This window comes from Vanessa tameamea, chromosome 6 (assembly GCF_037043105.1).
Source record: "Vanessa tameamea isolate UH-Manoa-2023 chromosome 6, ilVanTame1 primary haplotype, whole genome shotgun sequence".
Classification (NCBI taxonomy): Eukaryota; Metazoa; Arthropoda; class Insecta; order Lepidoptera; family Nymphalidae; genus Vanessa; species Vanessa tameamea.
Window position 1 is genome coordinate 9,170,034 of NC_087314.1, and position 24,562 is coordinate 9,194,595.

Below are 24,562 nucleotides of genomic sequence, written 5' to 3' on the forward strand. Positions count from 1 at the left end.
AATATTTATTATTCTAGGATACTTCACAGATGAACAGTGTTGATTTCTTTTGCAAATGTTTACATGTATTTTAACTATAAAGCTATTCTAATATTACGCATTACGTTTTGTATTAAAATAATAAGTAGGTTGGTATATACATATAAAAACAAATGCTCTAAACAATTTTAATCAGAGGTTCCTCTGATTATTATGACTTTATTTTATGACTATATTATGACTTTTTATGATTGATGCAATAGATTCGGACAAAAATGAAACAAATATAATCAAGACAAGTTTATCTTCCCGTTACTATACAGCTTGTTTGTTAATACTCGTTCGTCTTGATACTTCGACTTAATACTCATGTTCACAACTTTGACAAATAATATACCAAAATATTATAATAAATATGAAATGTGGATTTTGCCATTGCGTTGTTACATATTTCACTCATTAACAGCCCGTATATTTACATTATTTATTTACAGCTGGGCTAAGGCCTACTCTCCTTTTGGGGAGACCGTTTTTTAAATTGTAATTAATGTTTTATTATGGTTTGTATTACATTATAATGCTCGTGCTATAAACGTCAACCATATGAGCAAAAACGTGCACAATAGGGACATCTATAAACTAAATTTAAAGCAGATAAAACCATGAGGCACAGATAGTTTATTCGTAAATTAAAATTATGCAGATTGTGGAACAATGTAAACTTGGAATATTTCAGCGAGTGTGTCATGACAAAAAGTCCAACAAAGGACTTGTACTTATTTAAACAATAGTTATTATGAAACGTAACTTTTTGTGTTGTGTATTTAGTACGTTAACAGGAGCTATAAATAGCAACTTGTTGAATGATTGTAATTATTTAATGCGTGATTTATGTTTGGACGCTCGTAACGTAACGGCTAGTAAATGTAATTTGAAGACTTGAATTTATTTAAAAAAAAAACGCAAAAATTAAATTCTTCTAAAATAAAACGGTGTTATTGATTTTATTTTAAAGAAATTCAATTAGAAATTATAATATGTGTGATAATCTTTACAAAATTAGCCAATTAAATATATATAATAGTTTAATAATAACAGTTTATAATATAACGAAAATTTATGTATATTGTTTTACTTGTTGCAGAAAAAGTTTTTTCAAGGTTAACTAAAAAGGTGCATTCAATTGGAACTAAAATGATTGTCGCTTAATACTGTTTGTAAATTTTCACTCGGTATGTTGGTCAAGTAAGTTTTAAACACAATAATTTAAGTACCTACTTCATGTTACGATATAACAAGCACACCAATTTACTACTACATAAAAATATTACTTAATGTTATACTAACATGGTTATAAGTATTTTAAATTCAACCTTAAAAACGTATGAGTACGTGACAATTGTCTTGGCACTTAAAATTAATGTTTCAAAATAATAAAAAAAGTACTCGTTATTGATCTCTCCTAAAATATAGTTTTTTTTTTATAGTTTTTTGTTTCGATGTAAAGGTACAAACTTGAACTAAATTTGTTCAACGTGATAATTTATTTTTTTTTGCTTTTTACTACGATTGTGTACATACTTCTAAATATATTTTCGCACATTATGTTTTAATACTGTTAGTACTAGTTAGCTTCATTTGTGTAGTACGAAAGTCAGTATATTATATTGTGTCAGTATATAAGAGGAAATTAATTTTAAACCTACTTTAATATATTCATTGTAATTTAGATTATACTTCACACTACACTTTTTTAGTATCGTCAAGCTAATCTGTTAATGGAACGACCGAGTAAATCTCTAATCTAATATCTCGAGTGGCGTCATTCTCGTCAATTTGACCAGTTCTTACTTAGCTGTATGATGAGAGCTCTCCAATGAACTGACCAATACGTGTTATTTGATTTGTATAATTAATTTATGTGAAGCGGTTTAAATTGTTTAAATTCACAAATTTTATGACAAATAAATATGTTTATTGAAAGATTTTTCGTCGCCCGAATTATGAAATACATTTTCAATTCAAAACAAGTTTATTGTATAATATTATAATATATGTGTATAATATGGTATATACTTAATATACGAGTATGTATTAATTTCGGTGATGATAGTTTTACTTTTAATTAAATTGTTGATGTGATTTTATATAAAATAACTTCTATACAATCGTGTCTAACAATAAACGAGTCCAATTTATATTGGAAGATAATTTATATTAAAGCAAATTTAATTCAATATTGTTAATTGTTAAGAACCATTCGAATTTATTCGTTGATAATTATATTGAATAAAATTATGCAATATTTTCTAACTATCTTTATCAAATTTAATGGAGACAGCACATTCACTTTGCTTTTGTAACAACACTGTATAGTTTTATGGGTCAATGTCTGAATTAAGGAGGCATAAAAGAACACTAGCGGTGTCATTGAGATACATATTTTTATGTTACGTAAAAATGTATTAACATTTTTGTTATTGTTACAAACGCCGAGTATAAATTTGATTTTTTAATTATTTTATTATCTAAGGGCTTATAGCAATTTTTTATAAGTGTTTAATGTTTTATGTATAACTGTAGTTTGGGAGTAAACAATTAAATAAAATTCTGATACGAAATAATATGAAATGGCAAAAATGATATGCAAACATATCTTGTTTTTTAAATGTAGTAACTATATCTAATAATATATTTTATAAAAAACTATTGTTTTTATATCCTTTTTTCGATTTATTTTTTAATTGTATATGACTAGTAATCAAAATAAGCATCCATAAAATTCAACTCCACTTTTGCTGGGCAACTGAGGCTTAACATATTTAAAATAATTTTTTTTTTTAAAAATAATCACTCGAGAACGTATTATTTTTACATTTTAAATGCCGCCTCCTGGACTATTAGTATGTAAAGCAGGAAAGTAAAATTGTATTAATGTAACTAGTCTCTTGGTTCTCACGTAAAGGTATGATAACTAATAACGTACGAATACCACGGATACCGTAAAAACTTATTATGAACGCCAATAATCTAACAATTACTCCCACGCACGATTGGAATCTTAACGCTTGTTCACAGTTATTTGTGTTATTTAAAGGATATGTATTACATATTGTTTGCAATATATAATGTAATGTTGAAATTTAAGAGGCTTTTTTTTTTATAAACGTGTTTTAACAATTGAAACATCATTTTTGACAAATATATGTTTATTTTCAACAAATATTATCCATAATAAAATTAAATAGATCATATAAATTTTCTAATTCAAAAATATGTTTTAATGATAACAGATTATCAATTAAAGAAATTGTGCGTAAGACTTAAAAGGCGACCGTGCTGTGGTTGATTAATGGTTATCTAAACTTAAGGTCAGACTATCGATTTAATCTTTTGATCGGTCTGAGTACTAGTACTGAGTACTAGGTCCTTTGTTTAACCTGTCTCTTTTTTTATTTTTTTTTGCCTTTGATAATCGAAATTATGACAATGGACAGTTATAAGTTCATTCACTGGCAGCATTTACCCTTCAAATGGCTAAATCAAATTTTTGGAAGAGAAAAGAACCAGCTTTCTAATAATAATTACTTGGTGGTAGGAATTTGTGTCAGTCCTTCTGGGCTCACCCAAACAAACATCAAAACTTAGTATTGTTGCGTTCGGATTTGACGGGTAAGTGAGCAAATAAGGGACACAACATCTTAGTTCTAAAGGTTTGCCGCGCATTGGCGATGTTAGAAATTTTTAATATTTCTTATAGCGCCAATGTGCTATGGTACATAGTGTGCACTTACTAACATAAGCTCATACCGCTCGTTTGGCTGCCCGCAAGTATATCTTGTAATTAAAAAAATGTGTATTTTTAAAATCCTTCGCATGGCAAAAAATTACAACGACAATAGGAATTGTTTCTTTTGCCGTATCTTGAGTTTGATTTAAAAAAAAAATAAATAAATATGTTAAGAGTCCAGAGAAGGCTTTTTCAGTTTGTTTTTAACGGCATGGAAAATATGTCAACTACTTTATACAGCCTAAACTAATTCAATATAATAAAAGTACTATTTTTTAAGACTTAATTTTAAAAATATCACGAAGCGTCTTTATATCTATATATATAAAAATATAAATAATACATTTAGTTTTTCACATATTTTCAACAAGTTTTTGATCACGTTATAATGTTGCAAAACAGAAAAGTTGAAATAAGGATTTACACTTCATGCGACGTTATCATTAACCTACGTTATAAATCATGTCTATTTGTCAACATAAGATTACAATATAATACACAAGAAACATTTGTCATTTAGTGACATTTCACATGTAACCTTTAACGCAACAAATTAGATGTAATTTGTGTTCGGGCAATTTATTGACCTAATGTTTACACCACACTCATGGTCCTTTAATACTCTTTACCTTTAGTTGATCATTAGACGTTTCCTTTGCTAATGTTATAATATACTCGTATATCTTATCTTGTCAAATTATTATTAGATACTGCAGGAAAATTTAATTGATTTTCTGATTACAGCTCTAATTTACCAAATAAGTTCATAAAGAAACCTTTATTATTCAAGTTGAAATCTTAATTGTAATTTATCTAGGCCGTTTTATGTGTAGTTAATACGTTTCGTAAGTTTTTCATATATAGTGATTATAATTTAAAAACACCAGCACGCAACCACGCGTGTCTGTGTAATAACTATACTAATTATTATTTTAAGCTACTTACTAACGTAACAATTCAAGGGTAATGTTGGCATTAAATATCTATTAAAATGTATGAACAGTTTCTTTACGAAATTTTTATAATATGTTTTATAAAAATATATTCATGGTACGGGAGTGTACAATTGTAGATTATGCAGTTTCTAGTGTGAGGTTGTTAATAATTAAGCTTATTTAGAAGGGTTGAATAAAATAAATATTGATCAGCAAAAAATATTTATTTACAAGTGAGTATTAAATTCATATCAATTAGTATTATAAACACACATAAATATCACAATCACCAGTCATCCGTCACGATCATATCAGTATGCTAATTTGAGGCGTTTAGTAGTGAAGACCATGATGACCATGCGCTAGAGGAGCGTAGGCGATGTGAGCGACTGGCGCGGCGTGAACGAGGGGGGCAGAGTGGACCACGGGAGCGGCGTGGACGACGGGGGCGGGGTGGTGGCCGACGGTCTTGTGGACAATGGCGTTGAAACTGTGAATTGAATTATATGATTAGCGATTGAATTTTAAGACATTTCGAATAAAACACATTGAATGTTATCGTGCTCACCCGTGGTGGTCATCAGCGGTGTATTCTACTTTGCGGACGGAACCGTCAGGCTCGACGAGAGAGTAGCTTCCGTGCACGGAACCACCGTCGCGGCTCTCGTGTTGGGACTTGTGGTCACCGGTGTGGGGGTCAGCAACGGAGTAAGAGAAGTCGTATTTGGGGTGAGACTAAAAAAAATATATTGAATAAATTACATGGTCTTTGTAAATGGATAATAAAAATAATATTGTAATGATAAATTTTAAAAAATCTAAATTATTTGTATACTTACGTATTCATGAGAAATGGCGATGGGAGCAGCGTGGACGACGGGAGCGGCATGGACAATCGGGGCGGAGTGGACAAGGGGAGCAGAGTGGACCAATGGTGCCGAGTGGATCAGAGGTGCTGCGTGTGCGTAGTGCACGGGGCTGTCATGGCGGATAATGCTTTGGGACGAAATAGCCGCAGCGTGGTGAAGAGGAAGGATGCCGGCGTTGGCGGCGGCCAACACAGCGCTGAGTGCTACGATCTAAAAGAAATTGTTGATTAATATTTTCATTTAAAATAATAATATATATTAATATGTCGGTAAATATTGCTCAGTTTATTTATTTAAATAAAATAATTAATATGGTGTAAAAAGCTCAAATTTCAACTTACTTTGGAGAACATATTGCTGTTGATAATCAGAGCAGGTGACTGATACCATTATCGGCCCGGGCGGGACTTTTATATGAAAACGAAAACGGAGACATGGTCCTTCGGTGGTGGGGCTTGCGGTCGTTTCAGTTCCGTAACTTTGACACAGCGAGGTCGTTGTTGACTTCGTTGATCACTAACCCCCTCACTATCGCGCCCTGCAGCGGCAACGCTATCTTTACCGAGATTGCGTTATTTACTAATTGTAATGTACTATAGTAATAACGGTATTGAAGCTCTATATTGACCGGAATAGTTTAGGAAAATGGTTTTACTTGATAACATATATGATATTACCATATTATTTTAAAATATTAAATGTGCTAAATAGTTTTTGTATTAATTACTAATTATTAATAGAAAAAAATAATATAAATGAAATAGAGGTAGGTTTGTATCTAGGTGCGTTAATTAATAAATAAAATAAGTTACTCTAATATATAACTTTGTTTGTCTATCTGTAAGTTGAAGAAATATGGAACGAAACAAGCTTAAGCTCCAAGGAATACATCCACCCCCTAAGACACGAGAGAAAACTGACAGTTCAATAAAACTAAAAACAAAGAAAGTGTAAATATATCTGACTCTCCAAACAATACAAACGACATTAAGTTCAATCATCGGATTAGCTCGATGATACCAAATAATACATACAAACATACTAACAAAGCTTTAAATCAACACGTTAATTAGAGGTAGGTTGATTTACTGCCTACATTAAATTATATACTGTCTGTGTTAGTTAATACTTGCGTGTAAAATTAATGTTAATACATTAATAATGACCTGACAGCTCAGCGCATAGAAAAAAAATTAAGTTTAATCTAAAATCGTTTATTAATATCCGGGCAAGTACTGAATTTTAATGTGTTTATTTTTTGTAATTCTCGTGCTCGACGAAGAGAGATAAAATCGTGAGGAAATGCTAATATGTTAATGTTAATCCTAATATGCCATGTACTATATTCACTAACTTGTACAAAAGCAACAAAATCGAATAAGCTCCTAGCCTTTTCTAGAAGTAGGACATATATGGGCTATTAATTTTTAACAGTAAAACAGTTAAATATGGAAAATTTGAAAGATATTGATGGATATATTTCAAGTAACAGTGTCCAAATGCTCAAATATATTAGTGTTGCACATATCATCATATATATAATTATATATCATTATCAAGACATTATTGCTTCAATGTCTTGATAAAAGGCATTTTCAGTTACGCCTCAAGTATTATGACTCGTTAAGTGTTTAACTGCTCATAAATATATTTCAACTTAACACATAGACTTAATATTAATCGCGAGAAATAGTAACAAAATAAAATAAGTTAATTAATTTAATGGCAATAGTATTATAATTAATATAATATTAAACATTGTTACGTATTAATATTAGTAATCACAGAGTCTCTTGTAATCAATGATTTATTGGTCCTTGGTCGTAGAGTTAATAACTCCCGTTTGAAAATTGACCAAGCCAGTTTAATTACAAGCACAAGGGACATAATATCTTCAGCTTAGTTTAAAATTTAAGGATTTTTAACAATAGGTTTTTAATGCCAATGAACACATAAAACTAGGTTTCTCTTTCTTCTCTAAATATAACAAGGAAATTTTTTTGTCTAGTAAAGGTATATTTATTTCAATTTCGACTAACTCATTATACAAGTCAAGATGAAAGGCAAACGAAGGTCTGACCGTAAATGGATATACAGTCGTAAGCTTTACTAATGGTTCGACATGAGATCAAGGTCATCGTTTATTATAAATTCCAATAGGAGTTGGTACTAGAAGAAGCGGATTCATTTGAATAGCAAGTTAATCTTACTCGTGTTATAAATGTAAAAAAAATATATACGCTATTGTCGTCATAAAATTTGCTAAGGTTTACATTATAATAGTAAGTAACCATGATCAAATGAATGAGTTACGGTTTATGTTACGTGACAGGGGGCCAATTCTACTAACAATAATTTTATATACGTTCCGATTCTATTCGATTCAATTTCGACTATTCCTCGCCAAAATTAACCTCAGCTTAATCGTAACCATTTGACAATTCAAGTAGAGTCGTATCATAACCGATTTAAAGCAGCTGTTTAGTAGAATATAGAAACGGCTGAACGGCAACGAAAACTTTTCGATTCGATTTCGATAAAGTGATAATTCGTTAGTGGTGATATTTCGCTCTCGAATTAGAATAGCTTGTAAATTTCCCACTGTTTGGCTAAGTCCTCCTCTCCCATTGAGGAAAAGGTTTGGAGCATATTCCACCACGTTGCCGTTTCAATCCAATGCGGGTCGGAGGATACACATGTAGTAGAATATCGTTGAAATTAGACACATGCTAGTTTCCTCATATTTTCCTTCACCGGCGAACACGTGATAAGTACAAATTAAGTATATGAAAATTCAGTGATGCTTGTCTGGGTTTGAACCCGTAATCATCGGTGAGGATGCACGCTTTCTAACCACTGGGCCATCTCGGCTCTTAACTTTAAATTGTTTAATTAATATTATATTAATAATATTAATAACTTACGACCAACGAGTACTAGTGACAGCAAGCAACGCAAGTGATTGCGCAATATTAATATCAAAAGGATCGGATCCCCATGTCATCGACCACACAGCGGTCGAGAACTATAATAACTAAACCAATATTGTGTATTCGATTTCCAAACGAATACTCGTAATATGATCAGGAATTGATATCATGAGTATAATGAAGCAATTTAATGATTGAATGAAGGTACATTGTTTATTGGGTCATACTTAACTAAGTATCACGCTGTGTAGACTGGTCTTTTAAATTGTTTCTTTGCTAACTTGATAACTGCAACAAGATACGACGAATGGCTACACTGATTTTGGGCAAGATTTGTTTATAAGCAAAAGTAAGAAATGTTTTTTTATTTAAAACATTTATGAATTAATGATTCAAGTAATTTGACGCTGATTTAATACTATATATTTTTGTACTGTATTCAGCAACGAAATTATATACGTACCTTTATATATTTCATTGTCGTGGTATTAGCAAAAGATAAAAATATATATTGAGTAAGAGCAATTAAAATCTAAGCTTACAATCATTATTAGTACATCAATAACTACGCCAAGACAAGCATTGTCAATACTTATAAAGTTTACGATGAAATTCCTTCTTCTTAAATTATACGCGAATACTCTTGATGAGTATTTTAATCAAATAAAGGAGATAAAATAGTTTACTAATAAGAATAAATAAATTTTAATCGAAGCACCGGACAAGAATTACTGAATTTTCATTTCAGTTTTCACATTTGGTGGTAGAGCTTAGTGTAACCCGTCTGGGTTAGGTACCACTCAATCATTAAATCTGGCGCCAAACAGTATTATTTGACAAGGGACGTAACATCTAGCTTCTTATGTTGGTAACGCATTGGCGATATAAGAAATTGTTAACAATTTTTACAGCGTCAATGTCTGTTGGTGTTGGTGGCCACTTACCAAGTGCCCCATTTGCCCCATTTTATATTACAAAATACAAAGTAACAGCCTGGTGGAATAGGCTCCAAATCTTCTCTTTAATAGTAAAAAAAGCCTTTGCCTACTCGTCGGTCGTTAACTTGCTGTTACTTTGCTATTTTTACAAGTATTAACAATACATCACGGATCTTACTATAACCTTGAAAGTACCTAATTGTTATAAATTTTTCACTTTGATTTGTCTCAAAAAATCCTTGTCTGTATTCTAAGTCCGGTAGTTCGTTATAAACGTGATTCGATACCGTCACGGAAGCGGTAACTGTATGTTCGATGTTTTACATTTTATTCATACGACACAGTAATGTTTTATCCAGTATTAAATAATGTTCACGAGAAACTGGGCGCGCGCATGTGCATGTTAACTCTGTAGATATAATTTTTTCAAGTACATAGTAAGTAAATCTTGAGAATAGTTTATTTTTTCGGGACGAAATAATTATATATAACCCAATTTATCATAGTTAATTATCCCAACAAACATTTTTGTCGAATAAGAAGAAATTACGCGACTAATAATGGTATAAGCGTTGTATAGAAGTAATTTTATTCTGTTATTCGACTTAGTGCCGCTGAGAGTTTATTCGATTTATAGTCGTGTAAAAACGTCGTAGAAACTTCTATACGACTGTTTTATACAACTATTACACGGTATTTAGTCGTGTAACCAGCGTTGTGACAGTAGATACGTCTTTGCGACTTTTATACCGACTATAGTCGTATTAGAGTGATGTATAAAACTCCTATACGAATTAAAGTCAATATGACTTTTTTAAGACATTTATATGACTGAATGTCCTATAAGAGTTTTAAAATACACTAAATATTACACAAACAGCCATTCATTTGCGTCTTCGTAAAAATAATTTTACAGAGTTGAAATGGATAGAAAAAGCTGGGCAAACATTAAAAAAAGTCTCCACTTTAAGAGGAAAGTTAAAAAAACCTATGCATCATTTCTTACCTCCAATTGTATTATATCGAATATAAGTACGCGACAAGTTAACTGCAGGCTAATTGGAGATGGTTCCGTATAAAATTTAGGGAGTTCTGAGCAATGTATTAATCGAAGCGCAGAAAGTGCATTTAGTGGCTCTATAAAAGTAAATTCAAACGTAGACGAATTTGACGAAATGTTTGATAATTTGTGTGTTAGTGATAGTCGATTATAATGGCACAAATGAAGCCCATGAAAATGATATACTTCGTTATAATCTAAAAAAATGGGCAATTAATTACAACATTTCACAAACTGCTTTGAGGGACCTAAACAAAATTCTTAACGAAAGGATACCCGGATCAGTTCCAAAAGATCCAGGAAAACGTATTAATGTAATAAAATCTGATTTAGTTAAAAAGTTATCGATATTTATTATATCACATATCATTTTTTATCTCAGCTGAACCAATAAATACTCAATAATTATATCAAATAAAAAGGTTTTACACACTTGGCAATTACTAAATTGAACTCTAATTTCGTTTTCTATGGCGGAATATTTACAAATCCATTAATGACATAAATTAAAACGTCGTTTAGAAGTTGTATAAAGGTCTTGTCCTGCACTTTAAATCGTGTATCGGTAATTTTTAAAACTTGCTTTAAAAAATCTCAATAAAATATTATTTATTTAATTGATTACACTAGCGCGTTCATTATATAGTTAAAACTAGCCCATAAAACTCGATAAAATTAATTTCCCATCAGATTAACATTCCTTGAACATGAGTTTCGAAGTAAACATACAGAGATGAATAAATAAAAAATAATGTTCACAATCAATTAAGTTTGTTCGTGACAGCTTTCAAACTCAATTTACAATTAATATTTTATCCTGTCACTTTTACAAAAAATATAGTCTGGTAAGAAGCGTGTTGGATACTGGTATTCGATCAAATGTCGTAAAGCAGCGGTAATAAACACTTTAAGTCTGCGGCACGACCTCTATACGACCTCTATACGACCACTATGCGACCAAAAAGTAAATTATGCGACGGCTACATGACTCTTATAGGACACTAAGTCGTATAAAATGGGCCTTTTCTTGGTGATGTCGACGTTATAACGGCGTAACGGCGACCAGCTTATAGAACCAAAAGTTACAGTTGGCACGTTGTGGCGACCTGTCAAATGTTTGTTGGGATGTGTTTTAAAATATAATATTTCGGGTACAGCAAAGGTTGTCTTATACATTCAGATAGATGAAATATGTTTGTACGAAATATATACATGGTCTAACATAAATTAATAAGAGATTAGAATGTTTTTGTACAAAATAAATGTGATAGAAAAGCATGGGAATTATTCATTATACGTCGGTCCGATTATATGTAAACGTTGCTTTACTAAAAAGTGACAAGGCTTTCCGTGAAGTAAACCAATTCGATTGAAAGGATAAGTATAGCCCGTGGTTCACAGGTCGATCACCGATTACTTTGACCGTGAGAGTTTGATATCAATCATTCGTTTTTGTTTCGAGCGAGCAACTTAACAATACCAAGGTTTTTTCTATGTCGAATTAGCGTCTATACTATTCTATACTATTATCTTTTATTAAATTAAATAAAAAATGCCTTTGTATTATTTTCCTGACAATGTTTACAAACTAGTTTACGGTGTCCGTCTGCCTGTCTGTCGGCTGCCTGGGTCTTGGCAGGTTATGTCCGGCCGTCAAACCGTATTGGAGTGATCGCAATTTCGTTTTAGCATACTCATCTGTTTACTCTGCTGTGCTCAACTTCAACCGCAGCTCGCTTTAAAGGGAATATTCCAAGGGATTCCAAACTGTTTAGCCTACGATATTGTCCCTCAGCGCAAAGAATAAAAATTTTTATTTCAAATCTCGTGGTAAGTAAGTGGTCACAATTGGTACTGTAACAAATATTATCTATGCCTCACATTGATAATGCGTCCCAAACCTTCGGGTCTCTAATGTTATGTCCTTTGCGTGTGGCTTTTTGGCAGTAGAATATGTGATATTACTACCAAGTAATGATATTCGTATTGAATTGTTTTATTTAAGAAAACCGAAACTGTGACAACATTTACGATTCGATGGTGCAGTTAATAGTAGGGTAGTGGATTTAGAGCAGTACATAGTTATTTAACGATTATTACACAGTCTAAGTTGGCGAAACTGGTCGCTTTACAGGGCATGGGCGTAAATAGTAGCAGAGAAATTATAACACGCAATTTCTAGTCCCTGATTTATTTGTCGATTCGACATTCGTTGCGAATGTAAATTAATTGTGCAAAGTCTACGTTAAATTTTATTTGTTTATTTAACTTGCCCGAGTTAGATAGTGTCTTTGAATAGACTTATTGTTAATGGTTAGTTGGTTTCGTTAAGTCAGGTTGACATAAACATTGATTGAGGGAAAGAGATAAATTTAAAGGTTTGGCACGTCTTATAGTTATAGATTCATGTTATTGGGGTATGTCTAAAAGCGACGTTATCCAATATCAACTAGTTGGAGTTCGATTTTTAAATTTGAAATTCTAAATTCAAATTATTATGATAAAATATAAAATGATTTGAACTGAGTGGTTAGAACACTTACACAATCTTAATTGATGATTGCTGGTTGAATCTCGGTTTATTAACGATGTTCGTGTCGTAATATGTTGAATTTGTGTTTATAATTCATATCGTGCTCGGCTGTAAAGGAAAATATCCTAAGGAAAAATCCATTTCGGATGGAAATCTGTTTGGAATTTGTTTCTAATAACCCGCATGAGAGCAGCGTAGTGAAATATTTTACTCTCCAAAACTTCTCCTTAAAAGGAAACTTTACCACTTACTTTCCTTTTTACTTTTATGAAAATAAAATGTTGTTTAAGTGCCTTTATAAATAATACTTCGAATAGAGTAGACCTTATAGTCTATTCTATTCGAAGTAGAAGTAAAGGTAATTAAATCTTAGATTTACGTATTCATTGAGATTTGATAATATATAGTGCCTCATTGCAATTCTCGACTATTATATAATTATTTATAAACAAGACTTTATTTTATCTCCGAAATTCCGATCGACATCTAAAACATTATTTTCTTGCAAAATGGTGATTTGAATACGACGATTATGACGAATATGAATATCATTATTATTGATTATTTTAGCTCTCGTCCAATGACATTGAGTTAATTAGATTTCAAATGTTTATTTGTCTTTTGTCCTGCTGTGGTTGGAATATACTATACAATTATATATAATATTTAGATAGTTTTATTTACCTTGGATATTGTTAATTAAATTAATTTAATTAAAAGATGATGTGGAACATTAATTTATTTACTTGTATTAATTATTCAATTGCATTGCATTGAATACATTATAATATAATATGATAAAGTGTAACTCAAATCAAGTTTATGTGCAATATAGTTTCCGATGTAAATAACAGGTGACTGTTGAAGTACTTTCGTCAGTGCATGTTTAAGATTATCAATTAGATTGCGTTTTGTAACATTAAATAGTTTTAGACTTGTTATTTTTAACTATAGTTAATAATTGTTTCTTAATATTTAGATTGACAGTGACAATGTACTATCGGATTTTTTTCACGTGTTTAAGTTGACTAGATTTTGTTTGTTGAATTACAAACAGTGCGTGGGCTGTGTTAGTTTGTCAAAATGTTGTATTCAAATAATTAACTTATCTTTCTAATATATTAAACGCGAAAGATTGAGGGAAAGTTTGTTTCTCAATCATGCCAGAACTGCTCCGCTTTTTTGTTCTTTCTTTAAGATCTTTTCTGATTATTAAATTAAATTTTCTTACACTATTCTGTTTACTTTTATTTTAAATTTATATATTGCAGTAGTGTAGTTTACTACCTCTGGCATTATATTTGTATATAAATTCAATTCGTCATGCTTGTGGCCGTTCACAAATAAATAAGAAGGTACGTTAAGAAATTGATAATGTATATTTGTATTAGTTTTACAGCTGGCGTTTTAGTTTATTCTTTTAATGAAACATAATGTTTAATTTTATTTTTTATTTAAAATGTATAAGACACTTATTTTAAATAAACGAATACATTATAATATTTTGTACATTTTCCAGGTTCTTAGTTTTATTTTCTTCAATAATGGTGGTACTGAGCGGAGTAGACGTGATGGCTCGGCCCGGAGTTATGTACCACTGCGTTGAAACTGAAAGTAAACATATTGTTTATGTTTACATTAAGTGAATCATCGAGATATCAAAACCCGTTCTACAACTGGCTCACAACTGACACCTGTTTGTCGAGATACTCTTGAAATAAGCTCAGAGGTCGATTGAGGTCATTACTTATATGATACCGGAACGCAAGATTACCGGTTTGGCTGCCATGTGATTTTATGTTTACGTCGTCATATTACGCATCTATTACGTGTATGTGAACTTCCCGAGAAAGCAATGTCAAATAATAGCAAGTCATGTGAACGGATTGGTTTTACGCATTTTTATGCAATTTGAGGAAAGTTGAGATGTCACGCTTGTTACTTATTACGTTATGTTATATTTATAAGTAAATTACCCATTATGGTCATCGGCAGAGTAAGACACCTTCCTGAAAGAGCCATCAGGCTGCAACAATGAGTATCCGCCCTTCACAACATCACCGTCGCGGGTCTCGTGTTGGGCCTTGTGGTCACCAGTATGCGGGTCCTCGACAGAGTACGAGTACTGATACTTTGGGTGAGACTGTAAAAGCAAATAAAAATTATATCATTTTTTATTTACGCAAATAAATAACACCAATTTTAATTTTTTACAAATAATACGTACGTTATAGGCTTGGCCAGAGTAATATCCACCGTACTTTCCGACGTGACTGCGAGAGGCGTGGGATAAGGAAACTACATTGGCATGAGATGTTGCATGAGCAAAGGGAGCAGTATGAGATATCGTTGCGGCATGAGATAGAGGTGCAGCATGTGCCAGAGGTGAAGAATAAGTAAGGGCTGAGGGGTGGGCTAATGGAGTAGCATGTCCATGTGCTAGAGAGGCCTGATGAGATAAGGGACTAGCATGAATCAAAGGTGCGGCGTGAGATAAGGATGCAGAATGGGCGAAGGAATTAGCATGAGCAAGTGGTGCGGCATGAGTGAGGGATGATTGATGGATAAGAGGGCTCAAAGACCCACCATATCCTAGACCATTATTATAAGCTGCATGATCTAAAGCAGCAGAATTATAATAAGGAGCTGCACCATAAGAGGCACCATGATTGATTGTGTTGTATTGCGATTGCTGAGAGTAGCCACCGTGACCTAACTGACCACATTGGACTACTGCCAATACAGCACCAAAGATGAATATCTGCAAGAAATATTTTAAATGAAAAAACTGATGACATACAATTATTTAAAAATATTGTAGTGATTTAGAGTACGTTAATTTGCTTACCTTAGAAAACATTTTTTGGGATTCTAATTCGTGACTGACATATGTGTGATGAGTATCCGTGGTTTTATAAGAAATCTAATTGTTTCTTCGGTGGGGCGCCGAAATCAGTCCGTGGTACATCTAAGACAAGGTCATCGCGCTTTGTCTTCATCATTCCCGCATTACACATGAGTATCTAAAGAATTGTTACTTAACAATAATACTATGTGAACTGTAACTGTATCTCATTATACTGGGTCAAAACTAAGACAGCTATTATTTCGTTTAAAGCTGTTTTAGGAATGAGGAAAATATTTTTATTGTAACGGGGTTCACGCATCTCAGGAATTTTATAACATGAAATGGAATTATGTCTACCTCATACCTGAAAAACGACTATTGTGTTAGATATGTGACAAACGCCACTTATGTACGGTAACGTTTACCATTATTTTTAATGGTCTAATAAATTATGTACTTTAAATTCTTTTGTTAAGAATCTGTATTCATTTATAATATTAAATACTAAATAAAAGAAATGCGTAACGGAAGAAAAATTAATAATTCGTTTGTTTTAAGATTCTTTTTTTATCGTTTACAATAATTATACTATATTTATCTTTGACGCGTTAATCTCTAGATATGTTACTGAAATTTGCAATTTTAACTAAGATAAAGTATCTTTGATATGAGAAGCTGTAATGTAAAACTCTTATATATCAGGTATATTTTAATTCAACTCCACAATATATACTAATATTCTAAAGAGGTAAAATTTGTTTGTTTGTAGGCGTAATTTCCGAAACTATTAATCATATTCCAAAAAAATTTATCTGGTAGAAAGCTACATTATTTCTAAGTGCTATGGGGTATAAATTATATTTATATCTACATATTATATCTTATGAAAATATTAAGAAACATCTGTATTGATCTTATTTGCATTTTAATTATCTGATCTTAGTTACGGACATTTTTTGTAATGGAACATAAACTCTTGTTAATTATTATCTTAGCTAATTATCTCTTGGTCAAGTACACTCTGGCTATTTACCTACATACATATTGAACGAACTACTTGTTTGCGTTATTTATTAAAACAAGAATTTAAATTATCAGGTTGGTTTACATTTATTACTAAAGTGAAATGATTAAAAAATAAAAATGTGATTTCATTATAATTTTATTAATCAATGTTGTTCAGAATAATTTTTTTATTTATTACAAGTAGTTATAACTTTTTTTGATAAATAATATAAAAACGCACTAAAATGTATGTTTAAGGCTTGCCTTGATTTTATTGATTATATAACTGGTGTTTGCAATTAAAATTCAACTGTGTACAATATAGTTTACTTGAAAACAGCTGTTTTAGTCGCTTTATCTTGTAAGTATTGTGTAAGAAGGTTGTAAAAAAAAATTAAATTATTTAACATTTACAATGCCTATACGATGTAAATAATGAATATTGATATTGAAATTGTTTTGATATTAATATTTAAATAACAGAAACCAAAGTCTTGATTTTAATCGGATTCAAAGATTAACTGCAGTCATTTTTTTTTATTCAATTATGTTTTACTACAACTATCTTACTGAATACATTTCCATTTTAATAATAGTATCAGGTATACCTTTTATTTATGTTAATATTCTATATAAACGTAAAATTATGAATTATTGTTACAAAAAGTCTGTTTTCAATTTACAATACTGAAAGTAAAAATAATGTAAACTATTCCCATTAACTTAACGTTCATAATAATTGATAATTTTGTAGTAAAAATATATCCATTTTTAACTAAATTTCGCAGTATATTTAATTCATTAGTAAAACTTATAATTATTACAGTATTAGAATATGTACCTGAAAAAAATCATGGATTGAATATCATAACTTAGGTATTTATAGAAGTAATAAATATTGTTATGATAGGAAATTCCAGACGGATGTAGGTTTATTTTATAATCATTTTCACGAATAAAATGCGTTGATTGCTAAAGATTTATTGGAATAGATTAATAAGACGTATGAAAGGTCACCTCGGCCCTAATTTTATAACCGTTCGTGACAGAATTGCGTGAAAACTATCACGAATGATATACGTATAAAATTGCCTTTGTAATGCTCATGAGTTAAGACTTTGTCGAGACAGATACATAGAATATTAATTAGATTTTTCTTTGAAAATTAATATATTCTTAACTTATTCTTAAAATATCTTAGGTAATAAACTTAAATTGAAAACGTTTTATTGCAAAGTATTTAATTGGAGTTCAATTATCGCATGTCTATTTAATAATTAATTATTTATATATACTTATAATAAATGCGAAAGTAAATCTGCGTGTCGGTCTGTCTGTAATTCTTTAATGGCCAAACTACTAAACCGAAGCAAGCTAGAACTCCAAGGAAGGATTCAATTGTGGGCTTAGAAGCCCTTACTAATGATCACACATTTGCTAATAATTCTTCATTTCCTTAATGCTCCCGAAGCGTATCGCGTTCAAAATAACCGTATCTTATAATTATTTTTTTGGAAGTAAAATTATAAGTAAGTAAGAAACCCCGCAAATGAAACATACGTGTTTAAACGCATATGATAAATAAATCTTAGAAAGAAAATATTAATTAAAAAAAGGCATCTTTCCATGCCGACGATCAAGCCCTAAAACGCGAGCGAATTAACGTGCAACAACTAGTTTTTATATAAATCGGATATTATCTTTATACTCGTAAATCAGAGAAGCTCGAAATGGTTGACATTTTTATAACTCTTTTTTACTTTAGGAATAGTTATTTACGTAAAATATAATTAATACGTACGTACGTAATTTTGTACTTCATACAATCGTGTACAACATAGACTACTTTATAGTACACTTGATAATCTTAAAATATAAATAGCTTATAATAACTAAGTCCTAAAAACGCAGGTACTTATTTAAAATTATTTAAAAAAAAATTGTTATAAATCTGTCATATGGACCACAAAACTTATAAATAGAGTATTTATAGCTCGGCTGATTATATCTCTTGGTGACAAGACGGCTCGTTTATTAAGTATAAAGCATGATTTGTAGAGTCATTATTTTGAACGCTGAACGGTATAATTAAATGAATGCGAATAATTATTATGTAACAAAATAGAAAATAAAAATTATAAAACTTCAGCTATAAAAAAAATACCTTTTGTATTTGATAATGTCATTTAATAAATAATAAATACTTATGGGTAAACTAATAAACGCTTTATAGTGGGTAAGGTAGCTATTATTCTCTTTCTGTCATCCGTAATTCTACATTAGAAAGAAGAAGACAAAGCGTTATTTAAGTATACTAATGCTATACAACGTTTATTAGTAAAGGAATTCTGTTCGACGACGAGTTCGCTTAGTAATAATGATGGTAAGCGGGCTGAGGATGAATCGACGGGGCAGAGTTGTGCACTACAGCATTGAAACTGAAAAAGAAAACATTCTTATAAGTATTACACTAATTATAAGGCACGTAATAAAATATTTTAGAAATAACTAAAACTAAAAAGGTCACATTTTTTTCTTGAATCACAGACTAATATTTTAGCTTCTTTTTTATTTGTAAAAATTAGGATGTTCTCGTGCGAATAATATTTCATAGTTTCGAACAGGTCACTTTGAATAAAAAATAATTACTGTCACACGAGACGTATTTAAAGTAATGAAATACCCATTGTGAGCATCAGCGGTGTATTCAACTTTGCGGACGGAGCCATCGGGCTGCACCAGGGAGTAGTATCCGTGCACGGCGTCACCGTCGCGGCTCTCGTGCTGGGACTTGTGGTCACCGGTGTGGGGGTCGGCTACTGAGTACGCGAAGTCGTATTTGGGGTGAGCCTGGAGAAGATATATATTTATATAGAATACTAGTATCAAGGAGAGATCGCCTAATTTTAGGAATTTTTTTACTACTGCTCATAATTTTTAATTTTTTTAAGTTTAGTTATGTCTGATTGAGTAAGAACTATATTGACATAAATACATCATGATATTATAAAACTGATTTTTACATAAGTACTTGGTAGCATAGACACTTGTTCGAATACTCCTTAAATATTTTGAAATATGGATGATACGTCAAATCTATGTGTGAAGTGGAAAGTACTAAATAAACTTACGTAAGTATCATGTCCGTCGTAATGGGCGCCGTCGTAGTGTCCATATTGTGCGACAGGGGCATAAACCACAGGAGCGTATGCCAGAGGGGCAGCGTATTGTCCTCCATCATGTCGGATAATACTTTGAGAAGACACTGCATGTCCATAAAGACCAGCATTGGCCGCAGCCAGTAGGGCGCCAAAAGCAACGATCTAAAAAATAAATGAAACAAATATAATATCACTATAAAAATCTGAATCGATTCGCATTTTCTTTATAAACTATAATTTTATTTTGCTCTAATCACATTTAGAAGAAATGACTCAGAACAATCTCGAAAACAGGCGTATTCTCACTCGCACTTAAATAACACGAGAATGTCTTTCGAACTTAAACGTGTCGTTGTTACATTTTATTTATGTCTTTTTTTTTCACAATTTAAAGAAATTAGTTACTTTATCACTTACTTTGGAGAACATTTTTCTATATTCAATATCTTTCAATGATTGATATCAATAGTTTTTGGACGTGAGTTTTTATACTCTATATCATAAAGAACCAAGTGGGGTGACAGTAATTCAAGCACACCTTGCGCATTTAACAAAGGCAATAAAAATAAAGGTCATATCAAACTAATTACAGTATAACAATTACATGCTACATTAACCATATTCATAGTATGTTTCTAATGTGCTACAGAAATATTTCATTGATCACGTATTGAACGCCATAATAGCTTTCCTATTTGGGTCAATTGAATTAATACTTTAATTTTTTTAATCACAAATATAATTTCATACTTTTAGTGTAATCATGATATATATGATATATGAGGAAAAGGGTTGAATGACCTGATATGTACAATATTTTTCTTTGCTGTTCTTTTTATAATTGGATCGTATTGTGTAGCTATGTCCTAATCCACAGAAATATAAATAAATTCATTAAAATTTAAAAGAGAAAGTCATTTTACAGTGACAGTAATTCCTTTAGATAATGTTATTTATATTATTTTAAAGACATTTCATACCATTTCTTTAACATAACGTTTTTTATGTGTAAAATGATAAAATGTTACGGGCCATTATTTGTATAAAAGAATACCAATAATATTCAAGTACGACCTCATATTGGTAATGAAGTTGTTTTTTTTTATTTTGTCTTGAACTTGACAATGATAGACAACGTTGCGCATTTAGAAAGTTATATTTACTCTCGTACACTCAAATATGAGGTTTGATTGCTTTACTATTGACAAATCAAAATTGAATTTACCATAAAAAATACTTTTTCCAGTAAAAATTTTACAAATATTTTAAAATCATCATTTTAAAATATTAATTAGCCGTCGAGCTATATCCGTTCCGTAATGTAGATTCTGCAAAAAAGAACCGACAAGAATCTAAGTCGCTTAGTAACAAATAAAAAAAGGAAATACGATATCTTTCTAAATTACTTGAATGACTAATCATTTACTTTATATTCATTATCCGGAGGAAATTATGAAATGACTTTAGTATAGAACCTTGAAACTCAATTCTCATGACGGACTTTATTGCAAAAACATAACAAGAATTTCATTCATGACGTTTTGATTGTTTAACATTTACTACTTAGCCTTCCCGACTTCGTATCATCATCATTATTTTTTATATAACCTATACATGTGACTGAATGACTATCACGATATATCCGAAACTAGGTCCGATTGACATAAAATTAAGCATAGTTATCTCTTTTCGCAACGTAGACGTTCACTAAGAAAGGATTTTTGGAAATTTCTACTTCAACGGGGGAGAGTGGCAGAGGTAACTTCTTGTCATTTTACTCGTACGAAGTTGGGACGATGAAAGTCGGTTCACAATCGATGTCGCTATTAAGGCATATCAATTAAATAAAATGCACAATATGGCTTCGCTCTTTCTTTTAATAAAATATTTATCGCTACTTATCTTTTAACAATAGTTATAAGTAAATAACATATATCGCACGCTTATACCTATGTATGTATGTGTAAGTAATTTTTTTTTAATTTCTTTTCATTCTTCGAGGCAGATTCAACTACACATTAAAATAAACACACACACACACAAAGTAACAGCCTGTTGATTTCTCACTGTTGGACTAAGGCTTCCTCTCCCTTTGAGGAGAAGGTTTGGAGCATATTCCACCAAGTTGCTCTATTGCTGATTTGTGGATACATGTGGATACACAAATTCGTTGAAATTAGACACGTGCAGGTTTCTTCTAGATGTTACATTAATTTTTTTTTAACTATTACGTTCATGTCTACAAATGCTTAACCTTACGGACTATAGCCGCGATTGACTTATTAATTTACAATTATTACAAGAAAACAATCTTTGTATGGAATCCTATTCAAACGAGTCTAAGTCGCAGTTACAAATTAAATTATGCTTACTGTTACAATTTTCGTGAATTACTAATACAAAATTAGTAATAATAAATGAAATATTATATAATGTCAGTCGAAGGATATCATTTAATCAAGAAATAACTTTACCACTGACCGTTACTAATTGTGACTTGAAAACATAATGTAGGTTAATTATTTTTTATTTAAAATATACCTAACTCGTGTTATCGCTAACATTATTATCATTATGAAATTAATCAATTATATATGCATATATATATACTACTACTTGAAAGCAAAGGTACCTTGAACTTATGATATAGACGTTCTTATGGATAATGACGACCATTATAATATATGAAACAGTTTAATATATGTAATACGTATGACATAGATAGATTCGATATATTTTAAAATATATTTTTAATTTTACTATTGATAGAAAGATAGAATGAAGACTTTTAAAAATCTCCATAGAATTAACTTGTTTAATAAATTACACATTTAATTTAAAGATATACCAATATAATCCTATGAATGATTTTACGATGTTTTTTTTATTTGTCATTATAATATATAAATTCAAAGTATTTGGTAATTGAATGCTCTTTTATTTTCATTTAATTATATTTTATATTCAATATATTATTCGAAAAATAAAAATAACTCAAATAAATTAAAAGAAGTTAAAAAATATCACGAGAATCGCGTTAAATGCCTTAAATAGCAAAAAAACGGTTACTTAAAATATATTTTCGTTTCGAAATAGTTTAATAACTGACCTGTGCTTTGTCTACTGGTGGTCGCCCCACTTGTTCTCAAACAGTGTTATATGATATAAAAACCAGTGGTTAATGGATATTGACATCAATCACTCACTAACATTATTCAAAACAACATCAAAAATGTTTGCCAAAGTGAGTCTTGCAATAAATTTAATTAAATCAATATATTTATTTCTTACCTACCATAAAAGTTGTAAATCTGAATAAACTTTTTTTCATAGATTGTAGCCTTCGGTACCCTGCTGGCAGCAGCCAACGCTGGTCTCTTGCACGGTCATGCCGTGTCTTCTCAAAGTATCGTGCGTCATGACGAAGGCCATGGCACTCATTTGTCCTACGCCTCTCCTCTTGTCCACGCTGCCCCCTTGGCTTATGCTCCCGTAGTATATGCACCTTCTGCTCACTATGCTGGTCACGAAGAATACGTAAGTATTTATTGAGTATATTTAACGTAAATGTGTCTCAATTTTATTTTGGCATCAATTTTAATAACTCTATCTGTTGTTTATGTCCTTACACTAGGTCTGTAATAGTTTTCAGTGGGGGCGATAAAGCCCATTTCGGCAAAGAATTTAATTATTATTTAAATGTTTTAATTTCTTTTTTACTTAACAGGCTCACCCCAAATACGACTTCGCGTACTCAGTAGCTGATCCCCACACCGGTGACCACAAGTCCCAGCACGAGAGCCGCGACGGTGACGCCGTGCACGGATATTACTCCTTGGTGCAGCCTGATGGCTCCGTCCGTAAGGTTGAATACTCTGCTGATGATCACAGTGGGTAAGTCGAAATATATAAACACTATGCAGAAAATACATTTGTATTATTATTATTTATGTTTGAAATGTTTGTGTATTTGATGACTAATGTTCAATTTCTTTGGTTTTAGATTCAATGCCGTTGTCCATAACTCTGCCCCATCAGTCCACCCCCAGGCTTACTACCATCATTACTGAAGAAATGCCAAATATAATGTTATAGAAAAAAAAATTGGATAATTTATTAAAAGTTATTTAGAGCTCATTTTTGTTGTTTTTTTTTAAATATCATCTAAATATGTCGTGAGTCGAATAAGTTGTTGCATTAACATATAACACTACTCATGATAAGATTTATTATCACAAAAACAAAACAAAATGTATTTGATTCAAAGACAGATTTAAATATTAATTAATTAAGTTAAACTAATTATAACATTGCCTTTGGTTTGGGATTTATATTTTATAATATATCGAGAAGAAGCGGCAACAAATTAAATAGAGTATTTTTTAACAATAAAATATTATTTATTTTCTCATAAAACTATATACTAAGACACCTCTTATCGTATAAATGAAATATTTAAAGTATTTGTGATAGTTTTCGTTAAATCCTTTTTTATTTTAATTGTACTGTGATAC

At 31.0% G+C, this 24,562-nt stretch overlaps 4 protein-coding genes and 1 long non-coding RNA gene across 5 annotated transcripts in view; 2 read left to right on the forward strand and 3 right to left on the reverse strand.

The window, feature by feature from the left end:
• The first annotated feature begins 1,134 nt into the window (after positions 1-1,134).
• Positions 1,135-24,562, forward strand: part of LOC135193335 (uncharacterized) — a 375,120-nt gene continuing 351,692 nt past the window's right edge. The window contains exon 1 of the long non-coding RNA XR_010309163.1: positions 1,135-1,224. This is a non-coding gene — a long non-coding RNA (uncharacterized LOC135193335). The remainder of the gene's footprint in view (positions 1,225-24,562) is intronic.
• Positions 4,910-6,062, reverse strand: LOC113393328 (cuticle protein 7-like). Its single transcript, XM_026630148.2, has 4 exons — positions 5,915-6,062; positions 5,544-5,783; positions 5,273-5,439; positions 4,910-5,194 (listed from the first exon to the last, which is right to left on the reverse strand). The coding sequence occupies exons 1-4, from the start codon at positions 5,924-5,926 to the stop codon at positions 5,038-5,040; spliced, it is 576 nt and encodes a 191-aa protein (XP_026485933.1). The 5' UTR covers positions 5,927-6,062; the 3' UTR covers positions 4,910-5,037.
• LOC113393290 (uncharacterized) lies at positions 14,505-15,894 on the reverse strand. The gene is made up of 4 exons (XM_064215135.1): positions 15,883-15,894; positions 15,262-15,822; positions 15,011-15,177; positions 14,505-14,642 (listed from the first exon to the last, which is right to left on the reverse strand). The coding sequence occupies exons 1-4, from the start codon at positions 15,892-15,894 to the stop codon at positions 14,573-14,575; spliced, it is 810 nt and encodes a 269-aa protein (XP_064071205.1). The 3' UTR covers positions 14,505-14,572.
• On the reverse strand, positions 19,080-20,569 carry LOC113393335 (cuticle protein 7-like). Its single transcript, XM_026630156.2, has 4 exons — positions 20,466-20,569; positions 20,019-20,210; positions 19,571-19,737; positions 19,080-19,325 (listed from the first exon to the last, which is right to left on the reverse strand). Exons 1-4 carry the CDS (start codon positions 20,475-20,477, stop codon positions 19,256-19,258), a joined length of 441 nt encoding a protein of 146 aa, XP_026485941.2. The 5' UTR covers positions 20,478-20,569; the 3' UTR covers positions 19,080-19,255.
• On the forward strand, positions 23,140-24,185 carry LOC113393331 (cuticle protein 8-like). The gene is made up of 4 exons (XM_026630151.2): positions 23,140-23,292; positions 23,382-23,585; positions 23,776-23,942; positions 24,052-24,185. Exons 1-4 carry the CDS (start codon positions 23,230-23,232, stop codon positions 24,116-24,118), a joined length of 501 nt encoding a protein of 166 aa, XP_026485936.1. The 5' UTR covers positions 23,140-23,229; the 3' UTR covers positions 24,119-24,185.

Excerpts from the sequence above, each read along its gene's own strand:
- LOC113393328 (XM_026630148.2), bottom strand. Across the intron at positions 5,440-5,543 it reads TCGCCATTTCTCATGAATAC|TCTCACCCCAAATACGACTT; the intron begins GTAAGTATACAA and ends TATTTTTTTTAG. Across the intron at positions 5,195-5,272 it reads ACCGCTGATGACCACCACGG|TTTCAACGCCATTGTCCACA; the intron begins GTGAGCACGATA and ends TTCAATTCACAG.
- LOC113393290 (XM_064215135.1), bottom strand. Across the intron at positions 15,178-15,261 it reads ACTCTGGCCAAGCCTATAAC|TCTCACCCAAAGTATCAGTA; the intron begins GTACGTATTATT and ends TTGCTTTTACAG. Across the intron at positions 14,643-15,010 it reads TCTGCCGATGACCATAATGG|TTTCAACGCAGTGGTACATA; the intron begins GTAATTTACTTA and ends GTTTACTTTCAG.
- LOC113393335 (XM_026630156.2), bottom strand. Across the intron at positions 19,738-20,018 it reads ACGACGGACATGATACTTAC|GCTCACCCCAAATACGACTT; the intron begins GTAAGTTTATTT and ends TATCTTCTCCAG. Across the intron at positions 19,326-19,570 it reads ACCGCTGATGCTCACAATGG|TTTCAATGCTGTAGTGCACA; the intron begins GTATTTCATTAC and ends TTTCTTTTTCAG.
- LOC113393331 (XM_026630151.2), top strand. The coding sequence starts at position 23,230 with ATGGATATTGACATCAATCACTCACTAACATTATTCAAAACAACATCA. Across the intron at positions 23,293-23,381 it reads CATCAAAAATGTTTGCCAAA|ATTGTAGCCTTCGGTACCCT; the intron begins GTGAGTCTTGCA and ends TTTTTTTCATAG. Across the intron at positions 23,943-24,051 it reads TCTGCTGATGATCACAGTGG|ATTCAATGCCGTTGTCCATA; the intron begins GTAAGTCGAAAT and ends CTTTGGTTTTAG.